The sequence below is a fragment of the Siphateles boraxobius genome, unplaced genomic scaffold (genome assembly GCF_051911475.1).
Source record: "Siphateles boraxobius isolate OS27281-9 unplaced genomic scaffold, OSU_SipBor_1 53, whole genome shotgun sequence".
Taxonomy (NCBI): domain Eukaryota; kingdom Metazoa; phylum Chordata; class Actinopteri; order Cypriniformes; family Leuciscidae; genus Siphateles; species Siphateles boraxobius.
The window spans coordinates 1,337,561-1,354,267 of NW_027509175.1; the positions used below are offsets into that span (position 1 = coordinate 1,337,561).

General features: G+C 39.8%; 1 protein-coding gene and 1 long non-coding RNA gene across 5 annotated transcripts in view; both read left to right on the forward strand.

Annotated features, from left to right (window-relative positions):
* LOC143714061 (EF-hand calcium-binding domain-containing protein 6) overlaps positions 1 to 15,936 on the forward strand; it is a 50,742-nt gene extending 34,806 nt beyond the window's left edge. For 2 of the 4 annotated variants that reach the window (XR_013195398.1, XM_077204998.1), the window contains 5 exons: positions 423 to 666; positions 790 to 962; positions 3,059 to 3,206; positions 3,281 to 3,528; positions 13,773 to 15,936. Coding sequence is in view for 2 of the 4 variants with exons in the window: in XM_077204998.1 (XP_077061113.1) it covers positions 423 to 666; positions 790 to 962; positions 3,059 to 3,206; positions 3,281 to 3,528; positions 13,773 to 13,788 (829 nt within the window). In the remaining 2 variants the exon portion in view is untranslated. Of the gene's footprint in view, positions 1 to 422; positions 667 to 789; positions 963 to 3,058; positions 3,207 to 3,280; positions 5,380 to 13,772 lie in introns of those variants that run through there. The other 2 variants (XR_013195397.1, XM_077204997.1) reach the window with 1 other exon arrangement.
* Positions 4,740 to 5,379, forward strand: LOC143714076 (uncharacterized). The gene is made up of 2 exons (XR_013195401.1): positions 4,740 to 4,862; positions 4,964 to 5,379. It is a non-coding gene; the product is annotated as an uncharacterized LOC143714076 (long non-coding RNA).
* Positions 15,937 to 16,707: the final 771 nt, after the last annotated feature.

Consider the following 16,707-nt stretch of genomic DNA (forward strand, 5'->3'; position numbering starts at 1 on the left):
TTGTAAATAAAAGTATGAATTTACAACCCAAATGTAGCCTACATTTTTCTTTAAATATCCAGGTTTACCATAACAGACAAAGATCAGGGTTGTATGAAGAGTGTTTATTTGCTGTCAGATCCCCTCATAGTGCGTCTTCTCACAGTACTGTCCTTTCTTTAGGCGTGACACTGTGTTCGTGTATCTTTGTGAGAGAAACTGTTGCTTCTGTGCTGTTGGTTGCCAAGTTTGAGCTTAAATGCTGTTCAAATAAAGGGGATGAGGGGGTCTTTAGGGTGTGGGGGGTTTAAAGGGTACAGTGTTTGTATTCTTCTAAGAAAGTGAGGTGTATTCTTTAGATTCAGATTATCATCTCTCCCTTTCATCTTCCCATCATTTATTCCTCTCTCCTTGTTTGCCATTCTTCCTCTCACCCTGCTCAGGTTAGCGCTCCATCCTGAGGTAACTCGTGGAGAAGTTCGGAGGTTGTGGTCCTCTTTGTTAACCCAGCAAGATGGAACTGTGGACTTTCAACAGTTTGTACGTCATTTTGGCCCATCGCCCAAATCCTGCTGTTACCCCAATGCCAAGCACAATCCCCCCAGACGTGGAGACAATGACTTCATGCGCCTCTCTAAAACACTCAACTGCGTCTCAGATATACTAGTGGATGCACTACGGGCCAAGGTAGGGGGGTGCTGTCAAAAAACCTCTGCAGTGGTGTAATGTTCTTTAGTTAAAAAGAGCTGAGATATATGATTATGCTATTTAGAGAATTTTCTGAACCTTTTACTCCTTCGCTCTCAACAGGTGGAGTTGTCTGTTTCTGATCTCTGGACTGAGTTCTCCGAAATGGATTTTTTTGGAACAGGCTTTGTTAGCAGTGATGAATTTAAAGAGATTCTTATGAGTCTCTGTGTTCATCTTAGCCAGTATGAGTGCGATTTACTGGCCAGGAAGTTTGACATCAACCATGATGACAGGTAGATACACTTGCACACAAACAAACATTATGGAGGATCAACCCTGCAATAAGTAGATTAATAAATAAAAGAAGACATTTGTGCATAATACTTTTTATATGATTAAGTATACGGTAACACTTTACTTGAAGCTTCTATATATAATGCATTATAAAAGTATTTTAATGCATTTATTAAGCCTTGCATGAAAAGATATAATTGCATTACAATGTTCAGAATATATAATAAATTGATATACATATAATTATATATACATAAAATGCTTCAAGTAAAGTGTTACCAAATCAACAAATGGAGATAATAAGCAAATATATAAACAAACAAATAAATCAAATTAATAACCATTATACAATAATAAAATCTAAATGGTTTTGGAAATAAAACATTCATTCATTCATTCATTGGATGCTTCATAAAACTGGGGTTCCAGTCCCTTTTGCTGCTTCAAATACTTTATATATGTACACAATAAGGTTTGTGAAACCGATAAATATAATGTATTCAATGTATAAAAACCAAACAAAACCAACAATGTTTTATCAATCAAACCCTGTTTATCAGTAAATTGCCAATATGAAAAGAGTTTTTTTAGGTTTACATAATACCACACCTCATACTTGTTTTGGTAATAATAAATCATAACTATTTATGACTGGAAGCACAAGTATCATATGTTTGTGACGAATGACTTTTCCCAAATTTGGATCAAGCCCATCAAACCTAAATATTAAGAATGCATTTAAAATATATTTTATAGAGAATTCACATTCATCCTGTAAGATAATACACCTGGGGCCGTATTCACAAAGAATTTTAAGGCTAAAAGTAGCTCCTAACTGGCGAATTTAGGAGCAACTCCTAAAAATAATGGGCGTGCCACTCCTAACTTTAGGACTCCTAATTTTTTTCACTAAGAGTAATTCACGAAGCATTTTAGCCCTAAAAGTAGCACCTAAGTCTGGGACAGCTTAAAAGAAGTCGAGAGGACTCCTAACTCACTAAGACCTATTCACAAAGGATCTTAAAATCTCGCAGTCGTCCGGGGTCCGCGACACAAGCGGGAAAGCTGCATTGATCTGCAAACAAAATCTCTCACATGTCTCACGCTTAGTTTTGCTTGACATCCCAGTGTCGAATTTCCCTTTTATTATGTTTTTTTTTTTTTTTACAGCACCAACTGGGCCAGCAGCAGTAACTGATCCTGCGTCCAGTTAGGCTTTCTTTTCCGTTTTGGCGAGTTCATAATCCACCGTCATTCAACTATTACATTAGGCTACTTCAATAGGAGCAACATTTCCTTGCTTTAAGTAGCCTAGTCTATTTAGGCTATGAAAGCTTGTTTCCGCCACAGAATGAAAAATAAAAAAGGTAATTGCGACTTTTTATCTCACAATTGCGACTTCCTATATCTCGCAATTGCGACTTTATTTCTCACAATTCTGACTTCATATCTCGATAAAAAGTCGCAATTATTTATTTTTATTTTTATTCAGTGGCGGAAACTTCCATACTAATAGGATGTCAATTAACCAAGCAAGTGTTAATGCAAGTGTCGTTTTTCATTATTGGGCAAGTGGCGGTTTCATTAGGGTATTAGGCTACCTTGATTTAATTTAATTGAATTCACCACTTTTCTCTCTCTCTCTCTGCCTTTTTAGAATTACACTTCACTGGGGCCTGCACAAACATGTCATTATATATGCATTTCGATGACATTACTATTATTATTTTGTGTAGGACACAGACATATTTAGATGACGTAATTCCATGATTTTTTGCGACTGTGTTATGTTCCGCATGATGGCCCTGTCATCGAACAACCAATCACCGTGATCATTGCGAGGAAGCTCGTGCATGAGAATTGACGTCATCCATAGCAACGGAGACTCACTCTTAGTTTAGGCATTGTCATTTTTCCTTACTAAGAGTAGGTCTGAAAGGCGTCGTGAATAACTTTTAAGAGAAAACTCCTAGCTAAAATATTTTAGTGTGATTTAGGAGTACTCCTAGTGGTAAAATAAAATTCTTTGTGAATACGGCCCCTGAGCATTTCATGTCCTCAAGGAATTTGTCATAAATTCGTTTTCTTCTGTCAGTGTATCCTACACAGAATTCCTTAGGCCTTTTCTATCCCAGAGTCAAATATGGAAGCATGGGTCGAATATGGCAGCTGCTCTGCAGACTCCCAGAGAAACTAAAGAAACTGTTACTCTGGAAACATTAAGTCGCAGGATCAGGAAAAAGGTGATGCATTGTTTATAGGTAATAATATGTGTGAATGCATATATGAATATTCACATATGAATTTGTTGTTGTAGCTCCAACGTAAGGCCAGGGCTCTTAGAAAGGCCTGTGCCAGGCTGGATGGCTCCAGCACTGGGCTTCTGTCTGCAGCTGAGCTGGGTGCTGTACTACAGCTGTGGGGAGTGTGCCAGAGCCAGGAAGAGCTGAAAAGTGTATTCTCTACCCTTCACACCCACCCCACTGGACGCCTGGATTACCGCCCGCTCCTAATGGACAAACACAGGCCATCCAGTCACAACCAGCAAACCAAAGGAGTCAATAGGTCAGAGGTTTATAACAAATGATGGCTACATTGGCTTTATCAATTTGTAAGTTGGAGCTGTCACCACTTCTTCACAAAGAGAGATGGAAGTTAATATTTTAACTAATCATATTAACCCTATTGGCTTCATGTAGGTGGGCACAATCAAAGTTACAATCATGCTGTAAACATTATTGTTTTGCTTTATATTATATTTGGCTGGTTGGCATGAACTGCATTTCGAAGCTGTTCAGCATTCAAAACAGTGCTTAATAAAATTAAGTCAAATAAAAGGCATTTGTCAACTGATATATGAATGTAAATTAATTTGCATTGTAATAACTTTAAACTGAATTTGAATTTAAAATACATTTAGGAACTTGATGTGACACACACACACAGTTTTACTACATCTAAAACTTTTTTTAAACAACATTTTGCTTATTTTTTTAGGATTTGGGATTTTTAGATTTTTGCATATTATTTGTACTGTACAAATTAATTTGTCACAATGTGCACTACCATTAAAAAAGGTGTGGGGGGGGGGGGGGTGAAAGAAAAAAAATAGTTTTATTCAGCAAGGAAGCATGAAATTAGCAATAAAAGTGACAGAAAAGGCATTTACAATGTTATAAAAGATTTGTATTTCAAATTAAGGCTGTTCTTTTCAACTTTCTTTTCATCAAAGAATCTTAAAAAAAAGCAGCACAACTGTTTTCAACATTGATAATCATAATAAGAAATGTTTCTTGAGCATCAAATCAGCACATTCAAATGATTTATGAAGGATCGTGTGACACTGCAAACTGGAATAATGGCTGGAGAAAATTCAGCTTAACCATCACAGGAATAAATTACGTTTTGAAATACATAAAAAAAACGTTATTTTAAATTGTAATAATATTTCACAATATTGCTGTTTCTACTGTATTTTTGATTAAATAATTGCAGCCTTGGTGAACATAAGAGATTTGTTTCAAAAACATTTTTTTTTAAAAGTAACAACCCCAAACTTTTGAACAGTAGTGTAAGGCTACTTGATGTAAATACTAAATCCAAAAATGGTGAAAAATTTAAAGGAAAATTATGCTGTCACTGTCATACATACAGACTTCAAATGACATCATGTGCAGGTGGAGGAGTAATAACTAATTAGTTAATAATACTAATTCATGTATTCGAGATCTCCAAGATACTGCTGTAACGAACATGGCACCTAATGACCACTTCACTGTTTTTGTTCCATGTGATTTTGCATCTTTTTTTTTTTTTTTTATCGCAGGTTCCCTCATACATTATTCTACTTTTCTTGTGCATTTTACGCACATGCGCATTCTATAAAATTGGCACTGATTGTTGATATGCTAAAATATATAGAATAAAATGTACATATATTTAAAATAAAATAAAAGATATGGAATGTAGAGAATGTTAGGTTGCTTATTGTGCCCAAGAGCGTGATCCATTGGTCCACATATCATTTAACAAGAAACTATGCTTCTAACCACAGCTCGAGAGCCATAGTTACAACCACGTAAGTTTGCAATGCTGTTTGATGCTGAATGTTCGTTGGAACTATGTTTTTCGGGAAAAGCCAAATTGTTGAACTATGTTGTTAACAACGGAACTTGCGACCATAGTTGACTAACGATATTTTCGGGAAACGCAGCCCTGTTTAGTTTAATTTTCCTTGAGTTTTCGTTCCTTGTTTGTTACCATAGTTTGTGATTGAGTTTTGCACCTGCGCCTTGTTCTGTTGATTATCAGTCCCATTTAAGCCCTTAGTTCTCTCAGTTCATGGTCATCAACATCAAGGTTTCATGTGTAATGTGAATATACTCTGTGTTTATTAAAGTCTCTTTGTATCATTCATTCTGCTTCACGCGTCATTTTTGAATCTTTGGATTCTATACACAGCATCTTGTGACAGAACCCTGAACCATTGAATAAAATTAGAGAAATGGACAAAGCAGCTACGTTTAGTGCCCTTGCGTGTCTTCCTTTGTTGGATTTCTCGGCCTGGTTCTGTGAGTTAGCCTAGCACTCCTGTCTGGATGAAGACACATTGAAATCTATTTATAGGATGGAAGAGAACTACTATGGTCCACTGGACCTACCAGATAATTTTAGTTGGCAAGAAGCCATTTTCTGTTGCCTGGAATATGTCTAAACATTGTCCATGTCCTCATCTACGAACCTCACTGACCCAGAACCAGAATACAGTCAACACCTCCACATACCCGTCACAAACCTAGAGGCAGTGCCTAAGCTTGCTAAGGACAAAAAGCCAGAGCCCACCACAAACCCAGAGTCAATTCCAGCTGAGTCTGACCAGGTGTGTGAGCCGGCTCCTATTTCCATCCAGGATTTCGAGCCTGAGCCAATGTCCACTTTCTATGTATATGGACAGTGAACCAGAGTACACCATAGACCTGTAGTCTGAGCCTGCAGAGTCTGACCAGGTGTGTGAGACGGCATCGACATTAGTCTCTGATGGAGTGGTGGTAGAGGTGGACATTGTGGAGCAGAGTTCCATCCATTCCCCTAGCCCTGATATATATTTTACCCTGTGTTAATTCCTGGACCCTCTGATCCCCACCCACTTTTAAGCCCTGTCTCAACCACTGGTCAAGTCAAAGTCACCTTCCGCCTTGCCCAAGTAGCCTTTGTCACTGCTGGTGCTGCCTATGTTCACGCCCAGGCTCCTTCTCCCTCCTCCTCTGCCAAAGCCATCCAGTTCCTCAGATTCCTTGAATCCGCCTTGGTCTTCTAGATCTCCATGCTTCGCCATGGTGTGTCGATCCCCTCCGAGGGCCGATTTGTTATTCTCTGAAAAATAATTTGGGATAGATCAATGAAAGCAAGTATTTCCTGCATATGAACATTGTAAACAGTTCAAAAGTCAGGGTGACAAGAAAGTCTGAGGCCTTTTATTTTGTTTCCAAAAATAACTGAAATAAATCCATTCAGGTGTTAAAACTCAAACTCAAAAACACAGTCCAAAGTGTAAGGTATCTCTCTCCCAGGTCTACTTGGCGATTATATCCTGCCTCTCAGCCAAATACTGGAACAAGAGAGCCTGTGGACCACCTTGAACTTAAAAGGCTGTGAAGCTAAATGCCAACGGGTGATCTGCGCGTTGGTGTCCTATATAAGGTGGATCCACTGGAGGGGCGAACAGTGGTCCTAACAGAGAGTGAATGCCCGTCCCAGGAGGTAAAAACAGAGTGTGAGGACAGCCCACCAAATAGCCAAATACTCTTTTTCAATGGTGCTGTATCTGGTCTCTCTGTTTGAGAGCTTTCAACTCAGAAAGCAGCTCATCAACTTGGGGCATTGCATAACCGTCAAATTTCAACACAGCATTCACCCTTCTATAATCAACATAGAAACAGACAGAGCCGTCCGTTTTAGATACCAAAACTATTAGGCTTGTTCAGTCACTATGCAATTCTTATATTACACCCAACTCTAGCATGGCCTTTAATCCATCCTGTGCCACTTTTTTATTGTGTTCAGGTAAACAATAGGGACGGCTGTGCGCCATTTCCCCATGGATCATTAGCATGCTCTGACTATGAGGTCTGTGCAACTGGGTAGGGGTAAAACACATCAGCAAAATCTGCTTGCAACTTGGCTAAATCAGATAGTTGCCACAGAGTGAGGTTTTCTCCCCCCGAAACAAGAGCGAGCAGATTGGTTCTGACAGCTGCTTCTGGTCTGAGATCTTCCTCTGCCAAAACGACCACTGCTAACTCAACCGATGTCACCTCATTCCAGCATTTTAAAAGATTGAGTCCGTTCATCTTACCTCATTCGCGAGTAACTTAGGACTAAACGTTGTAAGTAAGACTAGCACTTTATCTTCCGGTGTAAATTGACGCTCTTGAATGCCCCTGTTGTACAGGTGACTTTGTCTGCCCTATGCCTGGAGCAAATTCTCCATAGAGAGCCGCAACAATGTGTGGAGTTTTGCTTGGAGGTCCATGAAATACTGAATTTCACTATGGCTATTTGAAGGCCCCTCCACCCAGTACTCTCTAATGATGTCAAGCACCCCATGGGGCTGATGCCCATAGAGAAGCCTGAATGGGGAAAACCCAGTGGAGGCTTGTGGAACCTCCTGCGCCTCAAACAACAGGGGCTTCGAGCCATTTATCCCAAATGTTGGTGTCTTTTTTAAGAATTTCAGAACCATAAATTTCAAAGTGCGATTAAATCGTTCCACGAAGCCTATGTCTCTGGGTGATAGGCGCTGGTGCGAATCGATTTAATGTCAAAAAGTTTATATAATTAGCTTAGTGTAAGTGACATAAATGGTGCCCAGATCAGTGAGAATCTCTTCCTGATTCCCTCTCGGGGGATAATGCGAAACAGCGCGTCTGCCACATTCTTTTCAGAAATGGTGCAAAAAGGCACTGCTTCTGAATATCGTGTTACATAATCCACTAAAACTAATGCAAAATGATGTCCACGTGCTGAACGTTCTAATGGCCAGATGAGGTCCTTACAAATTGTCTTGAAGGGGACCTCTACTAATGGTTAATGGGAGCAATGGCATTTTTTAAATGACCGGTGCCTTAGCCAGCTGACATTCATGTCAACCGCACACAACCGGCAGATGTTCTAGTGAATACCCGGCCAAAAAAATCGGGCCATGAGACATTAGCGTGTCTTTGCTTCCCCCAAGTCACCTGCCATGTGACCACAAGGAGCCGCCTGGAAAAGCATTTCCGACGGCTTTTTGGCATTAATAACTGGGTTGTATCTTCCTTTGTCTGGGTGTCTTGGGCCACCGATACAACCTGTCTTTTATAATAGAAAAATAGGGATAGGAGAGTGGCTGATCAGGTTGCAGTAGCTGTCCGTTGACGGTGCAGACCCGTTTTTGAGCATTTCATCATGAGACTGCTCAAGAGGAAAGTCATCTAACTCGGTTGGTAATAGCTTCGCCGTCATTCTAGTTTCTTCTGAGACAGCCTGTGAGTATGCCGGAACAGCATCTACAGCCTGAGCCAAGGCTTGTCCTGTCCCTAGCCCTGTTCCCCAAGAGGCATCCGCACACAAAATGCCCAATAATTGTGAAAAATCTGGCCAATCTGTACCCCAAATCAGTGGATGCCTAAGGTGGGTAATCACCGCCACCTTAATTCTATGCATTTTTCCCCTAAATTGTAACTAACTGGTAGTCCACCACATCCCTGTGCACACACCTCACCTTAACCTTGCGGCTTGCATCCAACATCCCTAGCTGCATCAGACTTTGATGAACAGATGTTTGGTTATAGCCTGAATCTCCCAAAGCCTGATATGTACCCCTCTTAATACTCGCAGGTATTTGGTACTGCCGGCTTGATCGGGGCAGCCCACAGGGAGATGGAGACCCGTATCAATTTTTCCCACTTCATTCACTGGACACTGGTCCTGGAAATGACCCGGTCCCCGGATCTCCAGCAGGCCGGCCCAGGCCTTCTTACCATCCCAGCGGCAGAAGGATGACCAAGAGATTGGAGATGAGAAAGGTGATATGGAGCGGTGGCTCGAGTGCTCTTTGCCATGCCCTCTCGTGTCCCAGATCTATTCCACAGGGAAAAACTTTCACACTGTGGCGTGTTGCTCCGCGACCTGGGAACAGGGCGAGAGAGAGAGAGCAGGAAGAGAGGGAGATGGGTTGGAGAGAGAGAGGTTAGCTATGGGCTCGCCGACCCCGGGGCACACCACCAGATGATCTTCAGCCAGCTGGATGGCCAGATTCAGCGACGCTGGGTGGTGGTACTGGTACCACTTGGCCATTCCACATGGCAGCTGAGCAATGAACTGCTCCAGTACCACCAGATTGACCAAATCGACCACTTCCTCAACGTTGTGTGTCCTGGCCATCAACCACTTGCGGCAAGCATCCCGGAGCTGTTGGGCCATCATGAAAGGTCGGCCGCTGTTCCCCAGCTCCACTGACTGGAAGCACTGATGATGTCGGTCCGGGGAGTGGCCAACCCAATGAAGCATGTCCCATTTCAGATCGTTGTAGGCCAGGAGGTTCGCTAGAGGTAGCTGTTGCACTGCCACCTGTGTCTTCCCGGACAGCAACGGGATCAGGCGCACCGGCCATTGGGTGCGCGGCTGCGCGCCCACCAACATGTCTCTTCTGTCTTCTCAAAGAGGTCCACAAAGGCCTCAGGGTCGTCCTGTGGACCCATCTTCACCAGCGGTACGTGGTAGATGGTAGGGCCTGCCTTTGGGGAGACCTCACGGACAAGCAAGCTCCGGATGACCAGCCGAACTTCCTCCTGTGCCTGGACCAGCAGACGGAAACGATATACCTGTTTTAGTCTGAGGTCCATCAGCGCTTGATGTTGAGTCTGGTGAAGACCGACGAGCGACTTGACTAGCTCCGTAAGCAGCGTTTTTTTGAGCTGACAGCTGACTGCATGGCGACGTGCCAACTTCTTTGTTGTGGGTTTCGGACACCAGTGTAACCCATTCAAAATAAAAATGACGAAGAAGTCAGGGTGGCGAGAAAAACTGAGTCCTTTTATTTTGTCTCCAAAAATAACAGAAATAAATCAACTCTGGCGTTCAGCCTCGCATCCAAACACAAACTCAAAATCACATTCCAAACTTGTAGTCTCTCCCTGTCCAAGGTCTGCGGGGCGCTTATATCCCGTTTCTCCGCCAATCACTGGAATTAGAGAGAGGTGTTAGTTATCATGCCCTTGACCTCCTTATCCCTGCTCGTCTCCGCACTTGTTCCCAAGCTGTAGACTTTGCATTACCACGCCCCCGCACCACAAAAATGGCTTTATTTCTGAATAAACAGTGATAGCTCACAGCTATACAATATATTAGATTGCTGAGGGAGATCATTTGAGATACTTTGTTTTAAAATCTTGTCTACAGGGATGGACCGATATGAACATTGTGGCTGATTCCGATAATTAATTATATTTGAAAGCCGATCACCGAAATATATTGCCCAATAAACCAAATTTATATATAATTTTTGAGAGCCTGATTACAAAGACAAAAGTCTCACATTTAAAAGACATTTCCCAAGCACACATTTATAATGTTCTCATTATAGTTTTATGTAGCCTAAATGACAGACTTGTGCTACACGTGTTGCACTTAACTGTATCTTCCTTTTTGAAAGAAGATACAGAGAGAAGATTGCAATCATATTTCAAGCAATTCAAAACCATCATGGTGAACAGTGGTCATCTGAAATGTTTCAGCTGAAGGAAATAATCCATTATTTATTGGCTTTAATATATCGGCCAAATTTTCTTATCAGGCTGATAACGATAATATAAACAAATAACATATATTTCAGTCGATACCGATACAGTGGCTGATGTATCGTGCATCCCTACTTGTCAAATTCTGGCTGCTATAGGCCTGTGTAGGGCTTCGGCCTGATTTCCTCCACTTATACAGGTCCTTCTCAAAAAAATAGCATATTGTGATAAAGTTCATTATTTTCCATAATGTAATGACAAAAATTAAACTTTCATATATTTTAGATTAATTGCACACCAACTGAAATATTTCAGGTCTTTTATTGTTTTAATACTGATGATTTTGGCATACAGCTCATGAAAACCCAAAATTCCTATCTCAAAAAATTAGCATATTTCATTCGACCAATAAAAGAAGTGTTTTTAATACAAAAAAGAGTCAACCTTCAAATAATTATGTTCAGTTATGCACTCAATACTTGGTCGGGAATCCTTTTGCAGAAATTACTGCTTCAATGCGGCGTGGCATGGAGGCAATCAGCCTGTTGGACTGCTGAGGTGTTATGGAGGCCCAGGATGCTTCGATAGCGGCCTTAAGCTCATCCAGAGTGTTGGGTCTTGCGTCTCTCAACTTTCTCTTCACAATATCCCACAGATTCTCTATGGGGTTCAGGTCAGGAGAGTTGGCAGGCCAATTGAGCACAGTAATACCATGGTCAGTAAACCATTTACCAGTGGTAAACTGGTACTGTGAGCAGGTGCCAGGTCGTGCTGAAAAATGAAATCTTCATCTCCATAAAGCTTTTCAGCAGATGGAAGCATGAAGTGCTCCGAAATCTCCTGATAGCTAGCTGCATTGACCCTGCCCTTGATAAAACACAGTGGACCAACACCAGCAGCTGACATGGCACCCCAGACCATCACTGACTGTGGGTACTTGACACTGGACTTCAGGCATTTTGGCATTTCCTTCTCCCCAGTCTACCTCCAGACTCTGGCACCTTGATTTCCGAATGACATGCAAAATTTGCTTTCATCCGAAAAAAGTACTTTGGACCACTGAGCAACAGTCCAGTGCTGCTTCTCTGTAGCCCAGGTCAGGCGCTTCTGCCGCTGTTTCTGGTTCAAAAGTGACTTGACCTGGGGAATGCAGCACCTGTAGCCCATTTCCTGCACACGCCTGTGCACGGTGGCTCTGGATATTTCTACTCCAGACTCAGTCCACTGCTTCCGCAGGTCCCCCAAGGTCTGGAATCAGTCCTTCTCCACAATCTTCCTCAGGGTCCGGTCACCTCTTCTCGTTGTGCAGCGTTTTTTGCCACACTTTTTCCTTCCCACAGACTTCCCACTGAGGTGCCTTGATACGGCACTCTGGGAACAGCCTATTTGTTCAGAAATTTCTTTCTGTGTCTTACCCTCTTGCTTGAGGGTGTCAATGATGGCCTTCTGTACAGCAGTCAGGTCGGCAGTCTTACCCATGATTGCGGTTTTGAGTAATGAAACAGGCTGGGAGTTTTTAAAAGCCTCAGGAATCTTTTGCAGGTGTTTAGAGTTAATTAGTTGATTCAGATGATTAGGTTAATAGCTTGTTTAGAGACCCTTTTCATGATATGCTAATTTTTTGAGATAGGAATTTTGGGTTTTCATGAGCTGTATGCCAAAATCATCAGTATTAAAACAATAAAAGACCTGAAATATTTCAGTTGGTGTGCAATGAATCTAAAATATATGAAAGTTTAATTTTTATTATTACATTATGGAAAATAATGAACTTTATCACAATATGCTAATTTTTTTAGAAGGACCTGTATATATAATTTTTGAAAGTGTCAATCATACTGAGTGAACATAGAAATATATAACACCATACCGACAAGATGGTGTTTCATGTGTTATACCCTGCAGCGTCAGATGTTTAGTTTAGACATGACCCACAGTTATCTTAACAAAATTGCTTGCGTATAAATAAAACTTTAGATGAGAAGAATTTTTTTGGCTGCTTTCGTTACATATTAAGATATTTTACATGACAATAGAATAAAACCCTGAGCCATTTTAGCTCTGCTTCATTTGTTTTGATTCATACTGTGTGATGAAGCTAAAGGACTCTAATTTTACCAGCTTTTCTCCCTCCGCTTAACACAGTGTTCCCTCTGCGGATTTAAACCAATATTGGCTTGTTGGTCACTCAGTGCTCTTTCATCGCTTTCCTCTTTCATGGCATTATCGTTTTTCCCATCTGCATGTCCTCTTTGTCTTCTCTCCCTCTTCTCTCCTCTTCTGCATCAACGTTCATCCAATCATCCGTTCATCCATCCATCTCTCTGTCTGTTCATCCATCAATTACTCGCTCTGACAGGTGTATAAAAAGACAACGTGGGTCTTGGTGAGTTCTGATGCATCAATGATCCTTCTGTATATAATATACATATTCTACCATTTAAACGTGAGTGACAGTATGTGTTTTTTTTGTTTTTTTTATAAATTATAATTTTATTATGCAGGGATCCATCAAAAGTGACAGTAAAGAAATGTATCAAATTAGTACAAATTACATATTTCAAATAAATGCTGTTCTTTTGCAATTCAAATATTCCTTACGGTTTCCACAAAATATTAAGCAGCACAACTGTTTCAATAATAATAAGAAATGTTTCTTGAGCATCAAATCAGCATTAGAATGATTCCTGAAGGATCACGTGACACTGATGACTGGAGTAATGATGCTGAAAATTCAACTTTACCAATACAGGAATACATTCAATTTTAACAATAAAATAGAAAAAGTTAAAATTGTAATAATATTTTTGATCAAAGAAATGCAACCTTGGTGAGCATGTGAGACTATTTATATATATATATATATATATATATATATATATATATATATATATATATTATATCTGCTTGTATATATAATATGATATAATAATGTATTTGAGTCTGTGGTTGTGTCCTGCAGTCTCATGCCTAAATTCTGGCTCTCTTTTTAGGAGCTTTGATTTCATGGTGCTGATTATTTTTCTTCAGGTCTACTCAAGGATGAAGCCCAAGGAACCCAAGATTGTCTTCCTTTCAGTCCAATCACAATGAAGCAACCCCCGCCAAAGTATCACAAGCTCTCCCGCCTTCTCCAGAATCCCTCTCCCTCGCTCTTCCTTTCTCTTTCTTTGGTGCTTTCTTGGAGCCATACAACTTAAAGAAAGACTTAACGGCATTGGGATGAATTCAGGATTTGAGGAGGGGTCCCAGACTTAAGTCACCTATCTGGGCCAAAATCACACCTGTCTTGTACCCATCATGACACTGTAGGACAGTTTGTGCCTTTAGGTATCCCTGCTGAGCATATCTGAGTGATATTGGTTTCTGGTAGTATTTGGGCTGTCAAAAGTGTGTGAGACGGGGGTGTGGTTCACTTCTTCTGCCTTTGTAGAGTCCAAAGAGAGTAAACCCTCTACAGTTAAAGAGGGAGGGACACAAGTGCCAACATCTCAGAAACAATCAGTGTCATGGCTGACTGGAACCTGGTAAAATGATATGCAATAAGGGTAGAGTTCTTTTATTTTCCACCATGGCCATCTCTCCCCTATAAGCTAATCCTGACCACAGTGAATAACTGTCTGTCTAATTTGCTTAAGTCAAGTATGGAAATGACACATATGTGACCCTGGACTACAAAACCAGTCACATGGGTCAATATTTTGAAATTGAGATGTATACATAATCTGAAAGCTGAATAAATAAGTTTTCCATTTATGTGTGGTTTGTTAGGATAGGACAATATTTGGCCGAGATACAACTATTTGAAAATCTGGAATCTGAGGTTGCAAAAAAATCTAAACATTTGAGATAATCGCCTTTAAAGTTGTCCATTTATGTTTGCGATTATGCTGCATTCACTCACAAAAATAAATGTTTTGTATATTCATGGAACATTTTTATTTAATATCCTAATGATTTTGGCATAAAAGAAAAATCGATAATTTTGACCCATACAATGTATTGTTGGCTATTGCCACAAATATACCCATGCTACTTGTGACTGGTTTTGTGATCCAGGGTCACATATAGTCTAGACTGATTCACATATCACATATATAGCAGCACATAATATGGCCTTAGTACATTTAGCTGCTCCCCACTGCAGTATTTACAGTCAATATTCTTATGCTTTCACAATGCTTCACTATGATCTTTTCCCAGAGCAGAGTTAAAGGCTAAGAGAGGCTAAAATTAGTGCAACCATTGATGATGTCACTCCCTTAAATATTATGTCAGAAAAAAAGTAAAAATGCGGGGACAAATGTCTGCAGTGTCTCAGAAAATGCATAAAGGATTTAAGAAAAACACTCAAAGGTTTGGAAATTCATATTTTATATAGCAATGATGCATTAAATTGACCAAAAGACACATTTATAATGTTACGAAATTCTTTTGAACTTTCTATTCATCAGAAAAAGATTTCCACAAACATATTTAGCAGTAAACTGTTTTCAACATTGATAATAATAAAAATGTTTCACTAAATCAACATTTTAGAATGATTTATAAAGGATCATGTGGCTGCCCAAAATTCAGCTTCACCATCACAGAAATAAATTGCATTTTAAAATGAAGTTCAAATAGAAAGTTTTAATTACTGTTACCAAATAAATGAGTAGTCTATACAACCCAAGGGAAATGTAATGAATAAGGTTGTGTAAAATGTTGAAAACAAATATTGAGAAATGAAATTAATGTTTTATGTAAAAAATGTAAGTTTTTACACTTTATATCTTAACATAAGCTCTTAAATGTTACTGTGTTCAATAACAAGTTACTTTTATCAATAATGAATTATAGGGGCACAGAACACACAAACGACACTATTTTGGAGTATTACCTAGAGATTTGTTTTTGAGGGAAATATTTTATTAATGTAGAAAAAGTAAGAAGGTTAATGTGTTTGTGAGATAAAGGTAATGTCACGTTTAGTCTGTTTTTGTTTTGTTTTCAAAGACTTTAAGTATGTTTTATTTGTTTCCTGTTTCCTTTGTTTTATGTTCCTGCATGTTCCTTGGTTGTCATGGCAATTCATTATATGATTAAGCACACCAGTTTGTATTTTAGTTCATTATTTTGTGGATATTATGCCCTCAGTTTCTTTAGTTCATTGTCTGGTGTTGCCTGTGTTTAATAAACATTGATACTTTGAGTCTCTTGTTTGTTTCATTTTGTTAAAGCGACGCTGCTGTTTGAACTCAAACCTTCCTCTGCATCATCCTTTGTGGGTCTAATAGTGACATGTAGAGAGGGAGAAGTTGATATCACAAGAATATGTTTGTCAACGCTTCTGGATTTCTGCATTTATTACTCAAACATTCTTACTCGTCAATCTAACTCACAGTTATAAAGAAATACAAGCTGACTTATAGGGATAATTCACCCAAAAATGAAAATTCTGTCATCATTTCTTCTGCTGAACACAAATGCAGATATTTTGATGAATATGGGTACCAAACTGTTGTTGGGACTCCATTGACTTCCATAGTATTTTTTTTTTTCAATACTTTGGAAATCAATGGGGCTCATCAACTGTTTGGTTACCCATATCTTCTTTTGTGTTCAGCAGAAGAAAGAAATTCATACATGTTTGGAACAACTGAGGGTGAATGATGAGTGAATTTTAATTTTTGGGTGAACTATCCATTTAACTAATAACACAAACATTTACTTTTCAAAATTGTATTGGTCATTGAGCAATCACTCACAGTGCAGAAAGTAAGTGAACATCTGTGTTATCTTACAACTTCGCCAAAAGCCAACTCAATATAAGTCAACTAAGGAGGTGAGATTGGGGTTGTGGCTCGCACAAGTGTCCTCCCTTTAAATAAAGACATAGAAAGCCTGTTATGGACAAATTGTTCTTCTAAAGAAAGATTGGTTGGTGTTAACCATGCCCAAAATCCCAAAAGCTTTCACCGGA